This window comes from Pelophylax lessonae (genome assembly GCF_965119305.1).
Source record: "Pelophylax lessonae genome assembly, chromosome: 13".
In the NCBI taxonomy this organism is placed as follows: Eukaryota; Metazoa; Chordata; class Amphibia; order Anura; family Ranidae; genus Pelophylax; species Pelophylax lessonae.
This window is the reverse complement of record NC_138780.1, coordinates 8,290,712-8,318,445: the sequence shown is the minus strand read 5'-3', so window position 1 is coordinate 8,318,445 and position 27,734 is coordinate 8,290,712. Positions and strand designations below refer to the sequence as shown.

General features: G+C 44.1%; 1 protein-coding gene across 3 annotated transcripts; it reads right to left on the bottom strand.

Annotated features, from left to right (window-relative positions):
• Positions 1-10,876: 10,876 nt before the first annotated feature.
• LOC309543368 (Fc receptor-like protein 5) lies at positions 10,877-26,450 on the bottom strand. Of its 3 annotated transcripts, none has more exons than XM_082242839.1 (8): positions 26,402-26,450; positions 22,568-22,588; positions 20,546-20,806; positions 18,641-18,898; positions 16,072-16,341; positions 14,955-15,239; positions 11,715-11,969; positions 10,877-11,210 (listed from the first exon to the last, which is right to left on the bottom strand). In XM_082242839.1, exons 1-8 carry the CDS (start codon positions 26,433-26,435, stop codon positions 10,912-10,914), a joined length of 1,683 nt encoding a protein of 560 aa, XP_082098965.1. In that variant the 5' UTR covers positions 26,436-26,450; the 3' UTR covers positions 10,877-10,911. The 3 variants fall into 3 exon arrangements, with proteins under 3 accessions (XP_082098965.1, XP_082098966.1, XP_082098967.1); XM_082242840.1 differs by having other exon boundaries at positions 16,072-16,338; XM_082242841.1 differs by lacking the exon at positions 22,568-22,588.
• Positions 26,451-27,734: the final 1,284 nt, after the last annotated feature.

The window sequence follows — 27,734 nt, the reverse complement described above, 5'->3', positions numbered from 1 at the left end:
ACGCTAATCGAGCGGGTATGTTTTTGGCCTCTAGGGTCAAACAAAAACGGGCGTCTGCGCAAATCTCCCACCTGACACACCACCTGACGAAGACCAAAATCTCCCACCCTAAAGAAATTGCGAATGAGTTCGCTACCTTTTACGGTTCGCTTTATAATTTGGCCCAGGACCCCTCCACAATCCAACCCACCCCTGCAGCCGTTAACAGCTTCCTGGATAGATTATCCCTCCCATCACTCACTGAAGCCCAGGTAGCGTCCCTCTCATCTCCGTTCTCAAGCGCGGAGGTTTCCAAAGCTATTCGCTCCTTACCACTAGGTAAATCCCTGGGCCCAGATGGGCTGTGTAATGCGTACTACAGACTCCACAACGATACCCTGAGCCCGTTCCTTACTGACGTGTTTAACTTGGCGGCGCAGAGGTCTGCCTTTCCTCACGACATGCTTAGTGCCTATATTACGACGATACCCAAACCAGGTAAAGACCCCAGTCTCCCTGCCAATTACAGGCCTATCTCCCTCCTAAATAGTGATGTCAAGATCTATGCCAAGGTCCTTGCTGCACGCTTGCAGCCCATCCTCCCCCATTTTATCCACAACGATCAAATGGGATTTATGCCAGGCAGGCAGACTTCTGATGCCACTAGGCGAATTATTAATTTGGTGCATCTGTCGAGCAGCACTCGAACGCCTTCTCTGCTCATTACTCTGGATGCAGAGAAGGTGTTCGACAGGGTTAGCTGGCTCTATATGCGAATGGCCCTGGAGCGGTTTGGCTTCTCCGGGGGGATACTCTCTGCCCTGTTGGCCTCTATTCTTGTCCCTCAGCACAGGTCCTCACCTCGGGCATCGCCTCGACTCCGTTCGCCATTACCAATGGTACCCGTCAGGGTTGCCCTCTATCACCGATGATCTTTAACTTAATGATCAAACCCCTGGCGGAGGCCATTCGGTCTGACGGTGCGGTGGAGGGGTTTCGCCTGGGTGACGACGTGCATAAAGTCAACCTTTTCGCGGACGACATTATTGTCGTCTTGACAAATCCAGCTCACTCGCTTCCAGCGGTGCACCGCATATTGTTATCGTTTGGGGCTATCTCCTATCATAAGGTTAACAACTCCAAATCCCTGGCGCTCAATATAGGTATTTGTCAACAAGTGGTGTCTCGCTTAAAATCCCTACGTCCTTACCCTTGGACTGACGAGAGTATCCCGTACCTAGGGCTCCTAATTACCCCTAGCATTTCTAAACTTGTTCCCTCTAATCTTGACCCCCTTCTTAAGAAGCTCCACCACACACTGGCCACTATGGCAAAGGTTGAGCTGTCCTGGTGTGGCAGGATGGCAGCGTACAAGATGTCGATACTGCCACAATGATTTGTATTTGTTCAGTTAAACTTTGAATATTTTCAATTTTTGAATGTACTATAGATAAATTGTTGTAAATTAATTTAGGTTTCCAGGCTATTTACCAATAAATTTATGTTGCTGTTTTGAAGCTTTCACTCATGGTCAAAGAACTCTCATTTAACCCGACTATTGTCTGAGGTATCATAAATCTCTTAGTTTACGGGTAACAGCAGTTTGCCTGTAAATGGTTGCGGGTGCGGGAACAGGTGTGATTTATACACTGTCCTGCACCCGCAACCACCTGCACAAGTGTGAACCTCCCCGGCCGATGTTCGTCCATCACTAATCTGCAAACATATGACAATGGATGAAGAAAGAGGGGTGATGAAAATCTGAAAGCTGAAGGAGGTAACTATTCAAATTGTTAAACGTTTCGATGGGAGAGGGTCTCATTATTGTGTAGCAGTAAATCTATAGCAAGGTTAAACGAAGGTCCTTACTACTCAGAATTACAAGATAAGCAGTCATTTGAATGCATATGTCTTAGAAGTACACGTTTTTCTTTCCCTACCTTTATCCACATTAATAAAGTATAATCACAGAAAGCCAGGAAGGCTGGTCCAAAGCCTGTTGCTGAACATGCTGTATCCAGTTGAAATGCCAATGGAAGGCCGTCCCAGAAGCAAGAGCAACATGACCAGATTTGCGTTATGGACTTTCGTACTATTATTATTGGACTATTGAGAACTAAGATCCTCATTTTTTTTTTTGGTAGTTTTGTCTAATTATTTTTTTTTTAATGGAGGTATTACATCCAGAACAAGTAATGAACTGCCGATACTGAGATCCAGAAATGTGGACTGTAGAGATGGAGAGTTTATAGAGTTTTTTCAACTAGTTTTTTATTTCAGAAAGTCATGACAAAAACTCAAAGGAGATTAAACCTAAACCATTATTTTACGTGGGACCCTTGCTTTCTGTAGGCCCCAAGCGGGCGTCTGTTGCCCTATGAGGAGTTTATGTGTAATCTCCATTACTAATTGTATATAGATGGATGTATATATATATATATTACAAGATATTGAGTTTTGCTATTAACCACTTAAGCCCCGGAAGATTTTACCCCCTTCCTGACCAGGGGGTATTTTGCGATTCGGCACTGCGTGACTTTAACGGACAATTGCGCGGTCGTGCGACACTGTATCTAAATGAATTTGGCGTTCTTTTTTTCCCCACAAACAGAGCTTTCTTTTGGTGGTATTTGATCACCTGTGCGATTTTTTGATCATGCGCTATAAACAAAAAAAGAGCGTAAATTTTGCAAAAATAGCAATATTTTTCACATTTTTTTATATGAAATTCCCCCCCAAAAAAATGTAAAAATCTAAATTTTTTAACATTTTCGGGCAATTTGTTTTATGCTACCTATGTTTGGTAAAAAAAAATCGCAAAAAGCGTATTTTGATTGGTTTGCGCAAAAGTTATCGCGTTTACTAACAAAGGGAAAGATTTTTGTCATTTTTGTTGTTTTTTTTTTTAACGCGTAATGGCGGCGATCTGCGATTTTTTTTGCGGTACTGCGACATTGCGGCGGACAGATCGGACCCTTGACTGACATTTTTGACACTTTTGGGGTTACCAGTGACATTTCTACAGTAATCAGTGCTATACATATGCACTGTTATTGTAAAAATACACTGGCAGTGAAGGGGTTAACTTTTTTTGAAAGGGCGGGGCTATGTGTGTCCCTAGGGGCGTGCTTTCTACTGTGATTGGCTGTGGCTACTAGTGTATGAACAGTGATCAACGGTTCTACATAGTAGAACCGTATGATCATCTGTCATACACAGGGGAGAATGACAAGCAGCTTGTTTACACAAGCTGCCTGCCTTTCTCCCTCTCCCCCGACGATCGCCGAGTGACCGGCGGACATCGGGTCCGCCGGTCACACGCGCGGGGGGGTTTGTGACCGCGCAGGAGCGGGAGCGCGCCTCTGGGGGCGTGCGCTCGCTCCCTAAACCCTCACAGGCTAGCGACGTAGACCTACGTCACTTTGCCTGTGAGGGGCTGACTGCCGACGTAGATCGGCGTTAGGCAGTCGGCAAGTGGTTAAACACATAGTTGATATATGATTGTAGATTTTTAAGTTGTGTAAACCAGTCTGACCAGCAGTAGTAATGGATTTAACAAGTCCTTTGAAATGCACGCCTGAGCTACCAGGGAGGTGTCTGCTATTTACCCTGGAAAAACATACTGATATGCAAAGTAGTACAACCTCGTAATTAAGTTCCTTTTTCCCAGACATCACGGGTCCAAGGTTTGTTATCTCGGCCTCTATATGAAAGTAAAGCCGCGCTAACTTGAAACATAAATGATCAAACCGTGTGCTTAAATGAGGCAATAAATGTCACATCCAAATAATATAAGTTCATAAAAAGTATAGTCCAAATAAGATGTGCAGGGTGTGAAAACAAAAGACTCCTCCACCGTAATTTTGTGACTTCTCTATCCATTATAAATTGGGAACCACGCTATGCGCTTACCACAAATTAGATGAGAAAAAGCCCAGCAATGTATACATATGATGTGCAAAGTGTAGAAACAGAAACTCCTCCACCGCAATATATCAATCCGTGATAGGTGAAGGTCACGCTATGCGCTTACCACAAAATGAATGAATAAGAGCCCAGCAATAAATATAGATGATACAGCTCCTGACCGATCCAATGGGAAACGGAATCACCCCTCCAGCTGGTTCAGCCTGGCGGAAGCACCAATCAGGAACAATGCTACAGAGCGGACCGTCCAGATCTACCACTCTCCGGCTGCCGCACTTCACTCCGGCCATCCGATCGTCTGACAGATGGCCCTTCCTGACAGCTCATTAAGATGGCCATCTGTGGAGGAATGGACAACTTGCCCAGGAAATGACCTTTCATAGCTAAATACCTCAATTCAAGAGGAGGTCAGCCAATATAATTAAGTTCTCCCTCCAACAGAGAGGAGGTGCGAGCAAGGGGCTGAGTTACGCTAGGCTAGGAGAGGAGGAAGTTGTCCAATCCTGAACAAGATACACCCAGGGGGAGGAGAAGGATAAGATAGCTACACCAATCAGAATGGCTCTAAGCAGGGCGAGATAGATCTATATTAGTGAAGGCAGGAAGGAGAAAATTCTCTTTGATTCAGCAGACTAGAATGAAACTCTCGTGAGAATGGTAACTATGGAATTTGTCTCCTGCACTTAAATGCATACATGCTTGTCTTATTTGTTGTCTGTATTGCTCTGTTTGTATCATTGTGTTATGAGTATCATACTCCATATTTGTTCAGTTAAACTATGAATATTTTCAATTTTTGAATGTACTATAGATAAATTGTTGTAAATTAATTTAGGCTTCCAGGCTATTTACCAATAAATTTATGTTGCTGTTTTGAAGCTTTCACTCATGGTCAAAGAACTCTCATTTATCCCGACTATTGTCTGAGGTATCATAAATCTCTTTGTTTACGGGTAACAGCAGTTTGCCTGCAAATGGTTGCGGGTGCGGGAACAGGTGTGATTTATACACTGTCCTGCACCCGCAACCACCTGCACAAGTGTGAACCTCCCCGGCCGATGCTCGTCCATCACTAATGTGCAAGCATATGACAATGGATGAAGAAAGAGGGGTGATGAAAATCTGAAAGCTGAAGGAGGTAACTATTCAAATTTTTAAACGTTTCAATGGGAGAGGGTCTCATTATTATGTCGCAGTAAATCTATAGCAAGGCTAAACGAAGGTCCTTACTACTCAGATAAGCAATCATTTGAATGCATCTGTCTTAGAAGTACATGTTTTTCTTTCCCTACCTTTATCCACATTAATAAAGTATAATCACAGAAAGCCAGGAAGGCTGGTCCAAAGCCTATTGCTGAATACGCTGTATCCAGTTGAAATGCCAATGGAAGGCCGTCCCAGAAGCAAGAGCAACATGACCAGATTTGCGTTATGGATTTTCGTACTATTATTATTGGACTATTGAGAACTAAGATCCTCATTTTTTTTTTTGGTAGTTTTGTCTCTTATTATTTTTTTTTATGGAGGTATTACATCCAGAACAAGTAAGGAACTGCCGATACTGAGATCCAGAAATGTGGACTGAAGGTGATTTCTCTTTAGATTCACCCTAGATACCTTAAATGTATATGTAAAAGATAAGTCCCTGACTTATTCAGCAAAGTCTAGTCTGTTCTATGCAAATAAAGCAGAGCTCTGGAGAATGTTTTATCCTGATAATGAAGACCCATGCAACCAGTGTTCAGTCTAAAACATTCTTAACTTTATTCAGCAAGCGAGGTAATTCTTATACACAGTATTGAACAGGAAATACAGTTGGGAGGGGGAGTGAATACTCTCAGGAAGAGTCAAGTTCTCACAAAAGTTGGACAATGGGTTAATACAGAATGTTCGTTAGAAATTGCAAAATACGCCCTGTCTAGACCCTATAACTCAAAGTAGTCTAAAGAGGAAGCAGAATGTGTTAGGTACAAAGGAAGTGGAATGTATCTTTATCTTGAAGTGTCAGAACACTGAAAAAACATATAGGATAATTTACTTCGTGTGACTAAAGACTTAAAGTAACCTTAAACTGAAATAAGTCATTATAAGTCAAAGCTACATTTAAAATGGTGTGACACAGGTCAAGCATTAGAAAATGGTTGCCAGCAACTAGAAAGAGGTCCTGTCATTCCCCTTCATGGACTGTAGAGATGGAAAGTTTATAGAGTTTTTTTCAACTAGTTTTTTATTTCACAAAGTCATGACAAAACTCAAAGGAGATTAAACCTAAACCATTATTTTACTTGGGGCCCTTGCTTTCTGTGGAGTTTATGTGTAATCTCCATTACTAATTGTAAATAGATGGATGTAAATATATATATTACAAGATATGGAGTTTTGCTTTCAAACACATAGTTGATATATGATTGTAGATTTTTAAGTTGTGTAAACCAGTCTGACCAGCAGAAGTATTTGATTTAACAAGTCCTTTGAAATGCACGCCTGAGCTACCAGGGAGGTGTCTGCTATTTACCCTGAAAAACATACTTATATGCAAAGTAGTACAATCTCGTAATTAAGTTCCTTTTTCCCAGACATCACGGGTCCAAGGTTTGTTATCTAGGCCTCTACTTTAAAGATGCCCTCATTAAGATGGCCATCTGTAGAGGAATGGACAACTTGCCCAGGAAATGACCTTGCATAGCTAAATACCTCAATTCAAGAGGAGGTCAGCCAATATAATTAAGTTCTCCCTCCAACAGAGAGGAGGTGCGAGCAAGGGGCTGAGTTATGCTAGGCTAGGAGAGGAGGAAGTTGTCCAATCCTGAACAAGATACACCCAGGGGAAGGAGAAGGGTAAGATAGCTACACCAATCAGAATTGCTCTAAGCAAGGCAAGATAGATCTATATTAGTGAAGGCAGGAAGGAGAAAAATCTCTTTGATTCAGTAGACTAGAATGAAACTCCCGTGAGAATGGTAACTATGGAATTTGTCTCCGGCACTTAAATGTATACATGCTTGTCTTATTTGTTGTCTGTATTGCTCTGTAGAGATGTCCCGAACAGTTCCCGGCGAACTTCGCATGTTCGCGTTCGCCTCGGCGGGCGAACATATGCGATGTTCGGTTTGCCTCCTATACATCATCATTGAGCAAACTTTGACCCTGAACCTCACAGTCAGCAGACACATTCCAGCCAATCAGCATACCCTCCCTCCCAGACCCTCCAACCTCCTATAAAAAAGCAAGGGCAGCATCCATCTCAGATTCATTCTGAAGCTGCAGAGTTAGTTAGAGCAGGGAGAGGGCTGCTGTTGCTGCTGAATTGATAGGGAAATCATTAGCTAGGTCAGTGTTCTGTGTCCACTCCTGCTGTAAGGACAGCATCCTGACAGCACCCCAAAAAGCCCTTTTTAGGGCTGGTATTTCAGTCTGCTTTTTTTTTTTTATATATATTTATCAGGCATTTTTGGAGGCAGGCATGATTTTTTTTGGATTAGTGTCGGGGGGGGGGGGGGGTCTAAAAAGTGTACCTGTGAAGTTTCAGCTCTGTAGCATGCCCAGAACTAGAAAAAAAAAGATCATATAGGTGAAAAAGGAGGGTCCCACCATCCCTGCTCTACTGAAAAATTATCTTTTTTTTCTGGTTCTGGATATGCTACAGAGCTGAAACTTCACAGGTACACTTTTTAGACCCCCCAGACACCAAATCACACAAAAAAGTTCTTAAAAATTGTCATTTTTGATAGAGAGCCAATTATTGGAAACATTTTTTAAAAAAAAAAATTTCTTTGGATTAGTGTCTGGGGGGTCTAAAAAGCGTACCTGTGAAGTTTCAGCTCTGTAGCATGTCCAGAACCAGAAAAAAAAGATCATATAGGTGTAAAAGGGGTTCCCACCATCCCTGCTCTACTGAAAAATGATATTTTTTTCTGGTTCTGGACATGCTACAGAGCTGAAACTTCACAGGTACACTTTTTAGACCCCCCCCCCCCCGACACTAAATCACACAAAAAAAGTTCTTAAAAATTGTCATTTTTGATAGAGAGCCAATTATTGGAAAAATTAAAAAAAATAAAATAATTCTTTGGATTCAGTGTCTGGGGGGTCCAAAAAAATGTACCTGTGAAGTTTCAGCTCTGTAGCATGTCCAGAACCAGAAAAAAAAGATCATATAGGTGTAAAAGGAGGGTCCCACCATCCTGCTCTACTGAAAAATGATCTTTTTTTTCTGGTTCTGGACATGCTACAGAGCTGCAAATTCACAGGTACACTTTTTAAACCCCCCAGACACTAAATCCAAATAATTTTTTTTTTTTTTTTTTTTTTTTTTTTAAATTTTTCCAATAATTGGCTCTCTATCAAAATGACAATTTTTAAGAACTCTTTTTTTGTGTGATTTAGTGTCTGGGGGGGGGGGGGGGTCTAAAAAGTGTACCTGTGAAGTTTCAGCTCTGTAGCATGTCCAGAACCAGAAAAAAAGATAATTTTTCAGTAGAGCAGGGATGGTGGGACCCTCCTTTTACACCTATATGATCTTTTTTTTCTGGTTCTGGGCATGCTACAGAGTTGAAACTTCACAGGTACACTTTTTAGACCCCCCCAGACACTAAATCACACAAAAAAAGTTCTTAAAAATTGTCATTTTTGATAGAGAGCCAATTATTGAAAAAATTAAAAAAAAAACGTAAAGAAAAAAAAAAAAATTCTTTGGATTTAGTGTCTGGGGGGTCTAAAAAGTGTACCTGTGAAGTTTCAGCTCTGTAGCATGTCCAGAACCAGAAAAAGAAATAGAATTAGGGTTAGGGTTAGGGCTAGGGTTAGGGTTATTTTTAGTGCTTAGGGTTAGACGGTTAGGGTTAGAGGCGTAGGGGTAGGGTTACTAACTCTAACCCTAAGTATCTCACCATAACCCTAACCCTAGCCCCTAACACTAAACCTAACCCTAACCCTTAAAGCCCAGTTCCTGTCCCATTTTGGTCGGTTCTGGTCTGTTTGCGGTTGTTTGCGGTGCGTTAAACGGGGAGTTTGGTCTGTCACTGTGAAGCGGGCGTAACCCTTACACTAACTGATCGATACAACATCATACCTGATCGTATACACACACTGGATGATTTAAAGCACGTTATTCCAAACAATTTAGGAATGTTAGGTGATTTATGCCCTTTATGGATTAAAACCCGACTCTTCCTCAACTACGTAATTTTCCATGGGAGTTTTACCATGGATCCCCCTCCGGCATGCCACAGTCCAGGTGTTTGTCCCCTTGAAACAAAATTTCCATTACTATTGTGGCCAGAAAGAGTCCCTGTTGGTTTTAAAATTCGCCTGCCTATTGAAGTCTATGGTGGTTCGCCCGGTTCGCAGGTTCGTGAACATTTGCGGAAGTTTGCGTTCGCCGTTCACGAACATTAAATTTTATGTTCGCGACATCACTAAACTTGAGTAGCACCCCCTAAATCTGTTGCTAGAGTGCTAGAGTTCTGTTAGTGTAGATGGGGGGGTCTTCAAACTACGGCCCTCCAGTTGTTCAGGAACTACAATTCCCATCATGCCTAGCCATGTCTGTGAATGTCAGAGTTTTCCAATGCCTCATGGGATGTGTAGTTCCTGCAACAGCTGGAGGGCCGTAGTTTGAGGATCCCTGGTGTAGGTAAATTTCAGGCTTGGCTGGCAGCCAAGCCTGTGTGTTTTTCTGGGTCAGTGTTTGAGTGACCCAGGTAGGCTGGATGACTCAACAGCATCTTCTCTGGTAACTCCTCCCTGCTGGCTGGAAACTTGGAGAAGGCTCCAGAATCAGTTAGGAGAAGTCAAGGAAGAGATAGCTGGAGTATTCTGAGGGCCCTGACCAATCCCCAACAGAAGGGTTGGCAGGGCGCAGGCCCCCTCAAATACTCAGGGTCAGCCCAGCTGGGGCAGTGTGGAGTTCGGTTGGAAGATGGAGATGGAGTGTTAGGCTGTTGGGGTCTTTGAGAGTAGCTGCCCAGGCTCGGGGGGGGGGGGAGTTGAACTCAGGCCTGGGCTCAGGTGTAGAAGGGACCCCTCTTCATGAAACACATGGGGAGGCACAAGAGCAAGGGGAGGACAGCAGGGGAACACTGTTTGGCAAATCCCCAGGGAGGAAGACAGCTACATGGGCTGGTGAGTGATACAGTCAGAGGACTGAGAGGCATGCCTGAAGGGACTGGGTGTAAGCAGTCTGGGATGGATGCAGAGTCAGTCTGGGAGGACTGTGGCAAAGTAACCAGGAGGGCTGGAGAAAAGGGGCAGCTGCAGCCAGGCGGGCTAGCAGTGCCTGAAGGGGTGGTACTAGGAGCAGTAGCCACAGGAAAGGACAGCTAGCACCAAAGACCTCTCTATTTTTGCTACACCAAAAGGGGCCCGCAGACCCTGCCTGCAAAGGGCATCTGCTATGGTCTAGTACGCCCTTGTCAGACCAACCTCAAAGTGCTAGCGTGGTCCTGGGAATTGTAGTTCTTCAAGCAAGTCTGTGCTTGAGGTAGAAGAGGAGTGTGTATATACTGGATGGTAATAGGTTGTGTCCCTGAAGAGTCTCTGCCCATCTGGCCACTCCATATTAACCCTTTCCCATCCAAGTTCAAATCCTCCTAATTCATGTACCTGGCTGTGAAGGGTGGAAGATAACCAACATTCACCAGTCAATAATTTCAAAGAGGTTCCATGAGGCAGACGCGAAGAGTTGCCCAACTCCAGTGGTGGAAGACGCCAATCCACCCTATACTGAGTAGGCCATCGCAACCGCGACGTGGGAAGTCAGAGAAACAGAGGGAGGGGGGCTAGGCGGGATGGTGTTTTACACAGATTATAAAGACAACATTCACCAGTCACTCCTAAGAGGGTAGCGCTACACTTGCGTTGCAATGACAATAAAGTATTTATATTATCTGTAATGAGTTCCTGGGTGCGTACACCTGCCTAGCCCATTATGGGGGGTTGACACAGCGCCAAATATGACTAAAAATATGACTTTTGGGTAGAATGACCATCTCATTTTAAAGCACTTCAATACAATTTGAACATCTTGCACATTATACCTTTTACATAAATATAGATCTGTGCCGAATCCATATAAATGGCTCCATCCTGACTCTGCAGGAGCTGAGAACATTTGTAGTTCCCAGTGGCTTGTCTGTCCAACTGGTCGATATGTAGCATAGAGTCAGTGGTTGAGGATTGTATCTTTTTGTCATCTTTGTAGAAGGTTGTGTTGATCCAGTTGTATTGAGGGCGGCTGTGACATCTCAGAGTCAGGGGGGTTCCTTCATAGGCGGAAGACACGTCTTGCTGTAAGATGACGTTAGCTACAACAGAAAAATATTACTGACACTTTGGGGTCTAGGTATAAAATGTTAGTTGGACAAACGTCACCAGCATTCACCTAGCTGAGACAAATTTTGACTGTATTTATAATTTACATATTGGTTTCCTATGATCATCAGCTCCATCTAGTGGCCATAATGCAGCCCGGAACCACAGGCAATGCGGCCCACTGCCCCCTGACAATTTTTTATTTATTCTTTGCTGGGGAGGAAGGAAGTCGAGTCGGGGGCATGGCCACAGAGGCAGCCTCGGAGGGGATCATCCACTAGTTGTGTAAAATTAGTGCTGGGGGGGGACACGGCAGCACGGGAAGGGCGCGGTGGCGTTTTATTACTTATATACTTTAACTAATAGTATATATTTTATATGCGGCCTGAGAAAATTTCTCTACACTCAATGTGGCCCAGAGAAGCCAAAAGGTTGGGCACCCATGATTTGGACCATAAAGTAGTAAATCGGAGAAGATTTGCGATCTATGCGCTTACCACTGCTGACTTCCAGTCTAGTGGGTTGACTCACGTCGCTGGATTTGGTGCGGCACTTGTACTCTCCTCCGTCTTTCTGAGATGCCGATGGAATGGTGAAATTCCTCAGAGTGACTTTGAGCACTTTCTCATCTTTGTACCAGTAATAGGTCTGGTCTTGTACGGCAGATCCCACGTCACATGTTAGAGTCACCGAGTCCCTAGACAATAGATTTCTCCAGTTTGGTGTGAAGGTCACCACGGGTCTGACTACGGCTAAAAAAAAAAACCAAGGGACTCAATGCAAGCAAAACTATAATATTGAAGCTTTCCTAATACAGCCGATTCAGGGTCGGTACATGAGGAAGTGGTGGACCTTGTGGGAGAAGGTTTTTTTTGGGGAATGCATCTTATGAAAATTGTGCATAAGACTACAGCTTCTCTAAACCTTCATCAGTGCAGAGGCATCTCCGCCAACATTTCAAACCCCATCACACACTAAACAGCATGTGATGAAGTTTAGAATGTTGGATGCCTCTTTACCAATGGCTCCTGACTAATTTTCATAGGATGAGTTCCAAAAAAACGTTTAAATAATAAAATTAAATTAAGCACAAGCCTTCAGCTTCTCTTCACCTCCATTGGCAGATAGGAAGTCAACACTCTAAACCAGCCTTTCTCAACCTCCTCAACACAGAGGAACCGTTGAAATACATTTCTGGTCTCAGGGAACCCCTGCTAAACATTACAAATCTACAACTCTTGACACATTAGCAGGGCTTTTTTTCAGCGGGAACGCGGGGGAACGCAGTTCCGGCACCTCCAAGACTGAATGTATGTAATGGCAAGGGGTGCTGGAGGTGTGCTGCAGGGACTGTTGATGCTGGGGATCTATTGTCACTGGAGGAAATCTATTATTGCAGGGGGGTCTGTTGCCGGGGAAATCTGTTGTTTCTGCCAGGGGATCTACTGTTGCTAAGGGTGGGTCTTATGTTGCTGGGGGGTCAGTCATTTCTGGGAGGGATCTACTGTTGAGGAAGAGGTCTATTGTTGCTTCCGGGTGTCTATTGTTGCTGAGGAAGGGGTGATATTTTCTTGTAGGTGGTCCATTGTTGCTGGGGGGGGGGGGATCTATTCTTCCAGAGGGTCTGCTGATGCTGGCTGCGAGGAGATTGGTTGTTGCTGCTAGGGAGGGGGTGTTTTGTTGTGAGTGGTCCATTGTTGCTGGCAGCAGGGGATCTATTCTACTGCTTTTCTAGTTATCATTAACAAGCTCAATACAAATTAGTTAGTACCACAAATGTTACTGTATTATCTAAAAGGGGTGGTCTTCGGAGGTGGGTAATGGGTGGAACCAAGAAACGGTGCTCGGAGGTGGGTAGGGGCGGAGACAAGGGGTGACTTGAAAAGGGGGAATTCCGGCACCTATTCTCTGAGAAAAAAAGCCCTGCACATTAGTGTAACAGTCAGTGAGAAGAATGCTCCTTACTCTTGTCTTCATTGGGAAGAATTACCCCCTTACAGATAGCTAAAAGGAGCAATGGTGTCATTGGAAACTTATCTGAGAGGCAGACATTGCCATTGCTCAAGGAACCCCTAGAAACCCCAGGAGGAACCCTAAGGTTCCACGGAACCCTGGTTGAGAAACCCTGCTCTAAACCTTATCCCACACTGAACAGTGCATGATAAAGTTTAAAATGTTGACTTCCTCTCCACCAATGGAGGTGGAGAGAGGCTTTAGGATGGTGACAAATTTGATTAGGAGGATTGCCAAAAAAGAAATGTTTTCTGGAATTCATCCTATGAAAATGTTGCTTCAGCCGGCAGCATCTTTCTGCCTTCATTGTAGGAAAGAGTCATCCAACACTCTAAACCTTATCACATACTGAACAGTGTGTGATAAAGTTTAGAATGTTGGATGCCTTTTTTCCAATTGAATTGGAGATAAGCTGTAGGCTTGTGACTTAAATTCACAGGATGAGTTCTAAATAGGAAAAGTTTTTTGGAATGCATTCTATGAAAATGAAACACAATCCTACAGCTTCTATCCACTTCCATTAGTGGAGATGCCAATATTGTAAACCTTCTAATGCACTGAACATCCCCCCTTTCATTTTTTTAGTCCTTACAAAGGAGGAAAACCCCTGAAACCCATTGAGGCATCCAAACTCCATCCCACACCTTATCATGCACTGGAGATAACTTTAAATTTTTTAGCTCTCAAGGGAGAACCCCGTAACGTATCGAAGGGTTTATTTTCTCCTGTAGACATCCACCAAAATACTAACCATTGAAAAAGATCAAAATGCGAAAGCAAGCTACTCTCTGGGGGGGAAACCTCTGGGTGAGTCTAGGATGGAAAAGGACCTGGGGGTACTGGTAGACAACAGCCTTGGCAGTGGCATGCAATGCCAAGCCGCTGCAAGCAAAGCCAACAGAATACTGGGATGTATAAAAAAGGGGATTCACTCCAAAAATAAAGAGATTATTCTCCCACTCTACAAGACTCTGGTCCGGCCACATCTGGAGTATTCTGTCCAGTTCTGGGCACCGGTCCTCAGGAAGGATGTGCTGGAACTGGAGAGAGTCCAGACAAGGGCAACAAAAATAATTAGGGGAATGGAGGACATCAGCTATGAGGAAGACTACAAGCACTGAACCTATTCTCTCTGGAGAAGAGACGATTGAGGGGGGATATGATATCAATGTACAAATACTGTACTGGCAACCCTAGCATAAAGAACAACCTTTTCAGAGAAAGGGAATACAATAAGACACGTGGCCACTCACTAAAACTTGAGGAAAAACGGTTTAAGCTTAAAATACGTAAGGGGTTCTTTACTTTTAGAGCAGTCGGGATGTGGAATTCTCTTCCACAGGCAGTCGTATCAGCAGGGAGCATTGATAGTTTAAAAAAACTATTAGATGGGCACCTTAGAGACCACAACATACAGGGGTATACAATGTACAACATACAGGGGTATACAATGTACAACATACAGGGGTATACAATGTACGGTTAACAGCAAACACACACACACATAATAGGTTGAACTGGATGGACTGATGTCTTTTTTCAACCTCACAAACTATGTAACTATGTAAAAAATTCTTGAGATTCTGTCACTCTATTTTTTTGGGTCTTCACAACAGTCAACCTCCACTTGCATCTTAACCATGTATAATATTAAAGGCCTTCAACCTGCTTTCCATGTATTATATTTATTTGGTTGAATCTGAAGTGGCTCTTTGGGGACTTACCTCTCACAGTTATATAAGATATATCTGACAATGTTTTGTAAGATACAGGGGTTCCGTTCTGGCCAGAGAGCTTTGACTGTAATCGTTGAACACATTTGTACGTCCCGGTGACACTTCTGTCCACCTCCATGATATAGAGCTCCGTGTCAGAAGTAGAGAATTTGATCTTTTTGTCATCCTTGTAAAATGTGGTGTTAATTACAATAAATGAAGATCTGCTCAGACATCTGAGGGTCAAAGGGTGTCCTTCATATACGGAGGTGGGCCTCTGCAAGACAAGATCCCCTAAAAGAGAAAAGTTTAATGTAAGAAGTTTTTCAGGAAAAGATAAACCATCATCTCACATGGGGAACATAACTTTTACAGAGGCCCGTGTGAAGTCCAAACCCTTATCGGATATTGGAGAATGCTTGAGAAGACTAGTTATTATTGGAGGTGCTACCATAGATATGTATTTGGTTCAAGGAGTCTATAACAACTAACCCCATAACAATAATTATCTAACAAGATACGAACACACAGGGCCCTCCGTTCCTAAAGTTAAAGACAGTTAATGAGTTGAGGGCTGTTAATAGATTGGATTGGTTTCGGGGTAAATAAAATGCCGGCATATACATTGTAGCGGAATGGACACTGAGAGTGTGGTTTGTGTTGAGAGAGTGAGAACTCTTTCACTTGGGACTATCATATTTCTGAGCAATGTCCCTCAGGAGATGTGTGGGGATGTATTGCAGATGGCTACAAAATGGAAGAAGTGTTTCATAGACCCATGCCAGTGGGGTGGGGTTTGTTATTGTGAATACCTGCATTCCATTATCCTATTGTTCCTGTCTGCCTTGTAAGCTATTACGGGATGTGTGTTTGTGTGGGGGATGGCTCAAAGAGGGAGGGGTTTTCGCAGAGTGTAGATCTCTTGTGTTTTCAATAAACGATCAGTTCTGGTTGACTCCCAGCCTATGTGTCGTCTAGTTCTTGGGAGGGAAGGATGGTATAACGCTACCTGGATTGTTGCATGCTGTACCTGCCTATTGGGATTATTACCTGTTTTCCTGTCTATCAGCGGAGACCCTGTAGATTAAACTACTTCTCCGCTACATACATAAGCTGTAAAACTTACAATTTTTAATGTTCAGTATCACGGGTTCGCTGATATCGCTGGTACTGGTCCGGCACTGATAATATCCTCTGTCGTATCTCCAATTAGCTGACTGGATGGTAAAGTTCTGTTGATTATTATTGATGATGGGTTTGTTATCTCTATACCAGTAAAAGGTCTCCTCCTCTTGTTCAGCAGATCCCACATTACATATGAGAGTCACCGAGTCCATGGACATAACCGTCTTCCAGTTTGGTCTGAAGGTCACCAGGGGCTTGACCTCATCTCCTACTAAACATATAATACAAATTTTAAAGGCACACCATTCAAGCCTAAAAATTCAGTCTACCCAAAACTGATAGTTAGTTATAGGTAGAGCCTGGTGGGCTGAGCCAGCCCTGGTTTCTTATATGTCTTGGATGCTCCAAAAGAGAGATCTCATGGTCATAATTCTTGATTATGCTCCTGTCAACTTGGGAGTTTTGGCTGTTCCCATCCACCTTTATGTGTCACCACTCCTCCTATTACATTCTTTGCAATATTATATATACAGTATCTCACAAAAGTGAGTACGCCCCTCACATTTTTGTAAATATTTTATTATATCTTTTCATGTGACAACACTGAAGAAATTACACTTTGCTACAATGTAAAGTAGTGAGTGTACAGCTTGTATAACAGTGTCAATTTGCTGTCCCCTCAAAATAACTCAACACACAGCCATTAATGTCTAAACCGCTGGCAACAAAAGTGAGTACACCCCTAAGTGAAAATGTCCAAAAAGGGCCCAATTAGTCATGTGACTCTTTAGTGTTACAAGGTCTCAGGTGTGAACGGGGAGCAGGTGTGTTAAGTTTGGTGTTATCGCTCTCACTCTCTCATACTGATCACTGGAAGTTCAACATGGCACCTCATGGCAAAGAACTCTCGGAGGATCCGAAAAAAAGAATTGTTGCTCTACATAAAGATGGCCTAGGCCATAAGAAGATTGCCAAGACCCTGAAACTGAGCTGCAGCACGGTGGCCAAGACCATACAGCGGTTTATCAGGACAGGTTCCACTCAGAACAGGCCTCGCCATGGTCAACCAAAGAAGTTGAGTGCACATGCTCAGCGTCATATCCAGAGGTTGTCTTTGGAAAATAGATGTATGAGTGCTGCCAGCATTGCTGCAGGGGTTAAAGGGGTGGGGGGTCAGCCTGTCAGTGCTCAGAGCACACGCCGCACACTGAATCAAATTGGTTTGCATGGCTGTCGTCCCAGAAGGAAGCCTCTTCTAAAGATGATGCACAAGAAAGCCCGCAAACCATTTGCTGAAAACAAGCAGACTAAGGACATGGATTACTGTAACCATGTCCTGTGGTCTGATGAGACCAAGATAAACTTATTTGGTTCAGATGGTGTCAGGTGTATGTGGCGGCAACCAGGTGAGGAGTACAAATACAAGTGTGTCTTGCCCACAGTCAAGCATGGTGGTGGGAGTTGCATGGTCTGGGGCTGCATGAGTGCTGCCGGCACTGGGGAGCTACAGTTTATTGAGGGAACCATGAATGCCAACATGTACTGTGACATACTGAAGCAGAGCATGATCCCCTCCCTTCAGAGACTGGGCTGCAGGGCAGTATTCCAACATGATAATGCCCCAAACACACCTTCAAGATGACCACTGCCTTGCTAAAGAAGCTGAGGGTAAAGGTGATGGACTGGCCAAGCATGTCTGCAGACCTAAACCCTATTGAGCATCTGTGGGGCATCCTCAAATGGAAGGTGGAGGAGCACAAGGTCTCTAACATCCACCAGCTCTGTGATGTCATCATGGAGGAGTGGAAGAGGACTCCAGTGGCAACCTGTGAAGCTCTGGTGAACTCCATGCCCAAGAGGGTTAAGGCAGTGCTGGAAAATAATGGTGGGCACACAAAATATTGACACTTTGGGTTCTAAATTCATACAATTTCACTTAGGGGTGTACTCACTTTTGTTGCCAGCGGTTTAGACATTAATGGCTGTGTGTTGAGTTATTTTGAGGGGACAGCAAATTTACACTGTTATACAAGCTGTACACTCACTACTTTACATTGTAGCAAAGTGTCATTTCTTCAGTGTTGTCACATGAAAAGACAGAATAAGATATTTACAAAAATATGAGGGGTGTACTCATTTTTGTGAGATATTTTTTTTTTTTTTTTTTTTAATCAAACAGGGTTGGTGGGAACCCCTCACAATGTTCACAGCAGATGTGCAGACTTTGGAACTCAGCACAGGAATGGTGGGAACCCCTCATAATGGGCACAGCGGGTGTACAGACCCGGGAACTCAGCACATGGATGGTGGGAACCCCTCATAATGGGCACAGCTGGTGTACAGACCCGGGAACTCAGCACAGGGATGGAAACCTCTCATAATGAATATATCAAGAGTGTAGACCTGATACTCAGTGAATGGAGGGAACCCCTAGGACTCCCAGGGGTGACACAAACAGCAAAAACAGCCTGTCAGTATAGCTTTAGATACACTTTAAGCTGATAAGATTTTCCTTTAAAGAGCATGGAATATACGGTACTTTATTGAATAGAGCTCATTTTATACCATACCTCTTACATAGACATAGGTCTCAGAAGAGCTGTTTCTCCACTCCCCAAATTGGATAGTTTTAGTACATCCGTATGTCCCAGTCGCACTTCTGTCTACTTTATCAATATGGAGCTCTGAGTTATTGACTGCGAATTGTATCTCTTCACCATCCTTATAAAATGTTGTGTTTGTTCCATTATATCCTGGGGGGCTATAACACCTCAGAGTCAGGGGGCCCCCTTCATAAATGCGGGGGGGCTTCTGCAGCAGGACATAGGCTGAAATAGAAAAATAATATGATATTAAATTAAGAGCCCATATTTCTGAAAGACTTTCCAATAAACACAGAGCCACATCAATCTCTATACCAGAGGACCTTACACTGTAATGTCCTGCGGGCGAGTGGGTGGGGCTCTGGGTATCCCTTTATTTTCCCACTTTAGTTATGCAAAGTGGTCATATGGGTCTTTTGAGACACATTGGGATTTTGATTTTGAGACACTTTTTCTAGTTAGCTTAGTAGTCCCTTACTTCACATGGAATGCACGGTGTCAGGTTTCCACTCAGAAAAAAGTCCTTCCTGTCGAGGTGGTGGTGCACAACATTCTGGGTGAGGTTGGGAAGATTCAGGGTCTTGAAAAGGACAGGTGGCGGCCTGAAGACTGGACAAAGGCGTGGAGGAATGTCAGGTCCCCATAGCTGCTGTCTGTCAGTCTCTGGGTGTGCAGCTTTAATTTCTGTCCTTTTTCGCCCCCCTAGATTTTTATAAGATCAGCCTTTTGTACCAAGGCTGCATGCATGGGATAAATGTGTAACCGTTTCCTAGCCTGAGGGGGTGTTAGGTGGAGGTTAGGGTTTTTTTGTGGTGCGTTATTGTTGGTGGAGGGATCTGAGGGTCTAAAAGACCCCAAACCCCTCCTCTGCACTTACGCATTCAAAACGCCAAGTTTGGCTGTTTTGAATGCTGTAAGTTTTTTGAATTTGGCGCCGCCAGTACCCAGAAGTGATGTAATGTCTTGACATCACTTCCGGGTACTCAGCGGTGCCGAATTTAAAAAAATGGAGACCGGTCAGACGGCGGTGGTGCAGGTAGGATTCCCGGGTCTCCCGGTGGGATGGGAGACCCGGGCGAGCCGCGGAAGGCAGCAGGAGGGGGGGACGTCCCCTCCCGCTCCTTGTAATGACAGCCGAGAGGCTTCTCAGCTGCATTACAAGACAGCCGACCATCAGCTATGGACGCCGGTATCGGGGTGATGCCTCTAGCTCATCACTTTCCCGAAATATCGGCAATATCGGTAAATCAAAAGCCGATTCCGATATATCGGGGAAAGTCCATATCGGCCATCGATATATCGGCTTTGTCGATAATCCGTAGATCTCTAAATTGTATATATAGTTCTGTTTATGTTTTTTTTTTTATACTCTTTATACTTTTTTGTATACTCTAACATCCCCCCCACAGTCACACACTATTATTATACATCTATATAGTGCTGACATATACCAAAGTGCTGTAAAGAGAATACTGAGCCAGTCACATCAGTCTCTGTACCAGAGGAGCTTACACTCTAATGTCCCCTCCCCCACAGTCACATCAGTCTCTGTACCAGAGGAGCTTACACTCTAATGTCCCCTCCCCCACAGTCACATCAGTCTCTGTACCAGAGGAGCTTACACTCTAATGTCCCCTCCCCCACAGTCACATCAGTCTCTGTACCAGAGGAGCTTACACTCTAATGTCCCCACAGTTACAGAACTTGGTGACCTGTTAGTAGGAGTGCCTGCAAGCATTAGTTTGGGTATATGCCAATTGAGCTCTCATTCTAGTTTTTGACTGTAGGAAGGGCGCTCAGTATACAAACTATTGAGCCTCCACGTTGGTTACTCTGATGTAGATGGAAAGTATTTAGAGTGGGATAACTCACTATAACGAACATCCAGGTAGACGGGGTCACTGATATCACTGGTGCTGGTCCGGCACTGGTAATCTCCACCATTATACACCGCTGAAGCAGATGGGACAGTGAAGTTCTGCTGATGGACGTCCATCAGCTTCTCATCTCTGTACCAATAAAACGTTTCATTCCCCTGTGCCGTAATACCGATGTCACATGCTATAGTCACTGTGTCCGTAGATATTATTCGTCTCCATGGGGGATCGAAGGTCACAACAGGCCGGACTAAAGCTACAAAAGACATAAGTAAAAATAATAGATACACCATTAAAGGGGTTCTTTATGTTAAACTGAAACCAAATGTTTTTATTTTTTTAGGATAGAGTAGAATCTTTTTCAGGCTTTACTACCATCTGTAGTGACCAGGTTTGTCCTCACTTCCTGTGGTGTCACTGAGACAGGAAGTAACGGGAAATCTCCCCAGTGGGAAAACACAGCAATAAGAATCCAATAGAGGTTGTATTCCATCTTTATCCCTTAAACTAAAAAAGTTTGGCAGGAATTCAACTTTGAACAAAATTTAAACCCCTGAAAGGGGTCCTAAAAACAGAAAAGCCACCTGGTTACGTTACTTCTTGGAATAGGTGACTTTCATGTCAGTTATTATCTTACTGGAAACCTCAGTGTGGAAATTTCTCAATAAACTGACCGTTAATGTCATCACATTGTGGAAATAATTAATGCAATCATGTCACACACACACAACATCTCCTGCTTTTAAGAACACCGGCATAGATAAGTCAATTTTAGTGGCAATAGAGGTGTAATAACACCCCAAAGTATGAAAGGGGTTACAGTCGTCTAGGATAATCCGCTCCCGAACACCAGGACAGCTATCGACCACTCCAATCCTCCATACATGAAGCCCATACAAATAATCCCCCCCCCCCAGGGCCGGATTAAGAGCATCATGGGCTTGGTGCTGAGGATTTTGAAGTGCCTTGGCATGCACCCAGAGGAGGAAGGGTGCAGCCATGCATGCCTAATTCCACATGGGATGCTGTCTCTGAAGCCCATAAACACATCCATGCATCGGCAACTGTCCCTCCTTGTCCGGCCTTCGTGCTGTGTGGGGAGGTTCTGAGGGAGCTGCCTGGGCAAGCGAGCATAGAAGCCAGACTTCTGTGTTTACAAGTGACAGAAGAGCGGTAACAGTGAATATGGCCAACCTGGGGCCTATATAAAGGTAGGGGCCTGGAGCTGCAGCTCCAATAGCCCCTATGTTAATCTGGCCCTGCCCCCCCCCCCCCCAAGTACTAGACAAGGCTCTGTATTGAGGTCAAGTGAGAATAACTCTCTTCTTCTCGTTTATTGAAAGAAACACAGCATTTATATACACTTTGAGAATACCACATGAACAATGACTGTGTAATTACATCCCTTAGTAGACAGCCAGGTGAGCTCATTAACATACTTATCAATAGTCTCAGACCCAATTAACATACTGTCCTATTTTAGACAAAAGCACTTAGTTAATCAGTAGACATTCTTTAGGAGGGACTGCTGGAAACAATCCCCCCCTCTCTCTGCAGCTAATACACATTGATTAGCAGACATGGTGTCTCTCATAGTTCCTGGACGCCCAAATTAGGAGTTGCACCTCCTGTGCCTTATAGTGTATAGGAATAAGATAGATCTCCATATGTCCTGAGAGATACTGGTAATGTCTATTACTGTCCCATTTGAAGTAGTCCAAACCATATTCTCAGTGTACACCACCCTCCAGGTCACCCTGCATCCATAAAAGATGCAGGGTGACTTAAACATAAGAAAGCCACACAAGGCTGGACATGGTGCCTCCCAACCTCTTTAAAGGAATTTGGGGTCCACAACCCCCATGCCCAAAGTGACTCCTGTCACAAGAGGCTTACAATAAACTACCTGGAGATTTTAAACTCTTGACCTCCAGCTTTTAGGATGAGGGCTACATGGTAAGATCTTAGAGGTGATAATGGGAAAAAAAACAAAAACAAATTACAGACCATGGCTTACCAGATTCTGACGTAGCCAAAGCTGAAAAACAAAAAAAAAATAATGAGTACTTGTAAATGTTCTGATTTCCAGGGTAACATTTGAAATTCAAATATGTCCATACTTGGCAGGCATTGAGAATTTTCAGCACCATCACTTGCTCAAAATTATATTATTATTATACAGGATTTTTCTAGTGCCAATAGGAGAAGAATCCTGAGAAGAACTCACAGGAGCCAAAATTGGAAATGGTTGGTCTTTAAATTACTGGGAAAAAAGTCCACAGGTCAAGTATTGGGGGTTGTGGTAGAGTTGCTAGGCCAGCAGTTGTTGGCACTTATGCAAGGTTGGGTGTCTTTCCAATACCATATCTGCACCAAGATATCCCCGGAACACCTTGAAACTCCTAGGAAGAATCAAGGATTTTAAGATGTTTTTGGGATATCTTGGCACAGAAGAACCGGGGTCTGATACTAGGCAATGGGAGCTGCCTAATTCTGTGTCTATGCCCAGAAACATCTTGAAATCCTGAAATAAGAACTGGGGTCTGGTACTGGAAAGCAGGAAGTGCCCATGGCCGTTTTTGTGCCAAAACATCCTAGTATACTTTGAAATCCCCAAGAAAGGACCAGGATCTAAAACTGGGCATTGGGAAGTTCCTAATACTGTGTCTGTGCATAGACATACCAGAAACACCTTGAAATCCCTAAGGAATCCTTGGGGATTTCAAGGTGTTCTTTGGATATCTTGGCAAAGACGAAATGAGGTCTGATACTGGGCCATAGGAAATGCCTAATGCCCTGTCTCTGCATAGACACCCCAGGAACATTTTGAAACCCCCAAGGAAGAACTGGGATATGTTACTGGGCAGTGGGAAGTGCCAAATACTGTGTCAAGACATCTTAGGAACACCTTCAAATCCCCAAGGAATCCTGATGCAAGATGTTCTTTGGGATGCCTTGACACAGAAGAACCAGGGTCCAGTACCAGACTACAGGGAATGTTTAATGCTGTGTCTATGCCAAGACATTCCAAGAAAACTTTGAACTCCACAAGGAAGAACCAGGATCTAATACTGAGCAGCAGATGGCGTCCAATGCCATGTTTGTGCCAAAACATCCTAGGAACACTCTGAAATCCCCAGGGTCTGATTCTGTTCAGCAGGAAGTGCCTACAATAACACCTTAACATTCCCAAGGAGTCCTTAGAAATTTCAAGGTGTTTCTGGGATGTCTTGGCAAAGAAGGACCGGGGATTGGTACTGGAATGCAGAAGTGTCTAATATTGTGTCTGTATCAAGACATTCCAGGAACATCTTGAAATCCAAAAGGAAGAATTGGGCTCCAATACTGGCCAGTAGAAGTGCTTTTATGTTGTGTCTGTGCCAAAACATCCAAGGAACACTTTGAAATCTCCAAGGAATTCTTGAAGATGAAGGTTGTTCTTTGGGATGCCTTGACATGGAAGAACCAGGATCCAGTACTGGGCCTAGGAACACCTTGAAATCCCCAAGTACGAATTGGGGTCTAATACTGGGCTTCAGGAACACTTCAGGGACACATTTAAATGCCCAAGAATTAACTAGGATGTGATTCTGGTCAGCAGGAAGTGCATACTATAGGCTCTATGCCAAGACATTCCAGTAACACCTTAAGATCGCCAAGGAGTCCTCAGAGATTTCAAAGTGTGTTTTGGGATGTCTTAGCAAAGATGGACAAGGGTTCAGGACTGGATTGCAGATAAGCCTAGTACGGTGTCTGGGCCAAGATATCCTAGGAAAACCTTGAAATCCCCTAGGAAGAAATGGGGTCTGATACTGGGTTTCAGAAAGTGCCGAATACCGTGTCTATGCCAACGGCATCCCAGGAACACTTTGAAATCCCCAAGAAAGAACCAGGATCTAATTCTGGTCAGCAGGACGCACTTAATACAGCGTCTATGCCAAGACATTCCAGTAACACCTTAAAATCCCTAAGGAGTTCTTAGAAATTTCAAGGTGTTCTTTGGGATGTCTTGGCAAAGACAAAGAGAGGTTTGATACTGGACCGCAGGAATTGTCTAATACTGTGCCTGTGCCAAATCTTCCCAAGTAACACCTTGAAATCTCTATGGACTCCTTGGGGGTTCCAAGGTGTTATGGGAATGTCTTGATATTAACACTGTATTAGGCACTTTCAGCTGATTAGAATCAGACCCTGGTCCTTTCTTGGGGATTCCAAAATCTTCCTGCGATGTCATGGCACAGACATAGCACTAGGCACTTCCTGAAACCCATTATCAGACCCTAGTTCTTGCTGTTTTTTAACCACTTGCCGACTGCCGCACGACTATTTTCGGTGGCAGTCAGCACTGTACAGGCAAAGTGACGTAGTACTACGTCGCTCGTCTACGAGCCTCTAGGGGGCAAGCGCGCACCCCCGGAGGCGCGCTCCCGACCCCACTCGTTCCCTGACATGTCAGCCGGTCACTCGCGATCTCCCGTTGCAGAGGGAGAAAGGCAGGCGGCTGATGTAAACAAAGCCGCCTGTCATTCTCCCTGATCTAACTGCAGAGATCATACGATCCTGCTATGTAGGATTGTATGTCTCTGTGGTTACATCACTAGCCATGCCCCTTTACAGTTAGAATCATGCCCCTAGGGACACACTTAACCCCTTGATCACTAATAAAGTTAACCCCTTCCCTGCCAGTGTCATTTTTACAGTAACAGTGCATATGTATAGCACTGATTACTGTAGTAATGTCACTGGTACCCCCAAAAGTGTCAAAAATGTCAGTCAAGGGTCCGATCTGTCCGCCGCAATGTCGCAGTCCCGCAAAAAAAATTGCAGATCGCCGCCATTACTCGTTAAAAAAAACAATAAAAATGACATAAATCTTTCCCGTAGTTAGTAAACGCAATAACTTTTGCGCAAACCAATCAAAATACGCTTATTGCGATTTTTTTTCTACCAAACATATGTAGCAGAAAACAAATTGGCCTAAAATGTTAGAAAATTTTGATTTTTACATTTTTTTGGGGGGGATTTCATATAAAAAAATGTGAAAAATATTGTTATTTTTGCAAAATTGTGGCTCTTTTTTTGTTTATAGCACATGATCAAAAAATCGCACAGGTGATCAAATACCACCAAAAGAAAGCTCTGTTTGTGGGAAAAAAAGGACGTCAAATTTGTTTAGGTACAGCGTCGCACGACCGCGCAATTGTCCGTTAAAGTCACGCAGTGCCGAATCGCAAAATAGGCCCTGGTCAGGAAGGGGGTAAAATCTTCCGGGGCTTAAGTGGTTAAAGTGTTCCTTGGATGTCTTGGCACAGACACAGTAGTCTGGTACTGGATCCTGGTTCTTCTGTGTCAAGGCATCCCAAGGAACAGTTTGCATTTTGAAGGATTCCTTAGGGATTTAAAAGTGTTCCAAGGATGTTTTGGTACAGACACAGTATTAGGCATTTCCCACTGCCCAGTATCAGATCCCAGTTCTTCCTTGGGCATTCCTGGGATGTCTTTGCATTGACACAGGATTAGGCATTTCCTGCAGTCCAGTACCAGACCCCAGTTCTTCTTTGTTAAGACATCCAAGGAACACCTTGAAATCCTCAAGAAAGTACTAGGGTCGGAAGGAGGTGCCTACTACTGTATCTGTGCCAAAACATCCCAGGAACACCTTAAAATCCCTAAGGAGTCATAGGGGATGTAAGGTGTTCTTGGGATGTCTTCACACAGAAGAACCAGTGGGCCACTGGTAGTGCCTAACACCATGTCTGCACCAAGACATGCAAGGGATACCCTGAAATATCCAAGAAAGAGATGCAGTGCAGCAGGAATTGACTGAGAAAAGACAAGAAAATGTACTCACCTAAAATCAGCACAATGAAGGTGGACAACATCATCCCGTCACAGACAGGCGCAGAATAAAAGATTTGGTTTAGTTACGAGAAGTGAAATCACTGTTGACAGTTCCTGTGATGAAACCGGCTTCTGTTTTCTTAGTTCTAAGATTTCAAAATGTTTGCTAAGATTTCCTAACACCTGCCCTCGTCTATTACTGCCACTGGCCTTTGGTCAGCTGAAATCAACTCCTTTCAAGCCTTTCCTCATATTGGCTAAGGCGATCCTTATTATTAAAAGTGCCCCTATGTAAACTGTCTAGATTGCTATACTACTGTTCAAAAGTTTTAGGCAGGTGTGAAAAAATGTTGTGTAGCACCCTCCTAGGTAGGTGCTAGGTTGGTAAAAGCTTAGCAGCTCTATCTGTTTATCAGGGGAGCCTGATTGTTAGTTCTGCCTGTTGCATGTGTCCAGGGTGTGATTCATCTGGGCTGAGGGAGTGTCCCCACTATATCTAATGGGAGAGCCTGTTGGACAGTGGAGGAAACCCAGCCAGTGACACACAGACTTTTGTGGCTGCCCCAGTGGGTTGGCACAACAGTGGTGCATTCTTGGGGAATATGTGACAGGGCGTCTTTGGGCAGGAAGCCAGGACCCAGGAGGAGGGTGATGGCTGTCTCTCCTCCTGTCAGCAAGGAAGATGGTCACAAGCAGTTGGCCTAGTGGACCGAGTGTGTGATGCTGAGCAAGGAGGTCCAGGATACTGACGAGTGGAGCTGAAGGCATAGAAACCCAGGGCAAAACAGTGTCCGCGAGTACCGGGAAGCTTGCCAGGGGTCTACCCGGGGGTCTACCCAGGAAGGGGACCACTCCAGTGGAGAGTCAGTGGACAAGGGCTAGCATGCACGGGAAGTGAGAAAGGGGGTGCAAGGTTAGGACTGAAGAGGAATTCATTCAGGAACATATCTTCTACTTCACTTCAGTGGCAAGGTGAAGCAGCGGCCTTGCCGCACACACTACAGTCAGTTGTCCGCAGAACTGTGCATAGTTCAAGTTGAAGTATCCCACTCATCCCTTCTCCCATCCAAGCTCTAAAATAAAACACAAAAACCAAATCCCCTGGACTGTTCATTGTCTGAGCCAAGTCTTAAAGTGATAAGATTTTACAGACTGTTGCTATGGGTAACCCAGGGGAATCCACACTCAGCAGCTCCCTAGGGGGCAGTGCTACAGTTGTAAAATAGGAAATTATTTTATTTTTGAGAAATGAAAGTGTTAATAATGTATCAATATACAAAATAGAAAGTAAAAAAACAGAAGAGAAATCCAAATCCAATCAATAGTTGGTGTGACCATAGTAG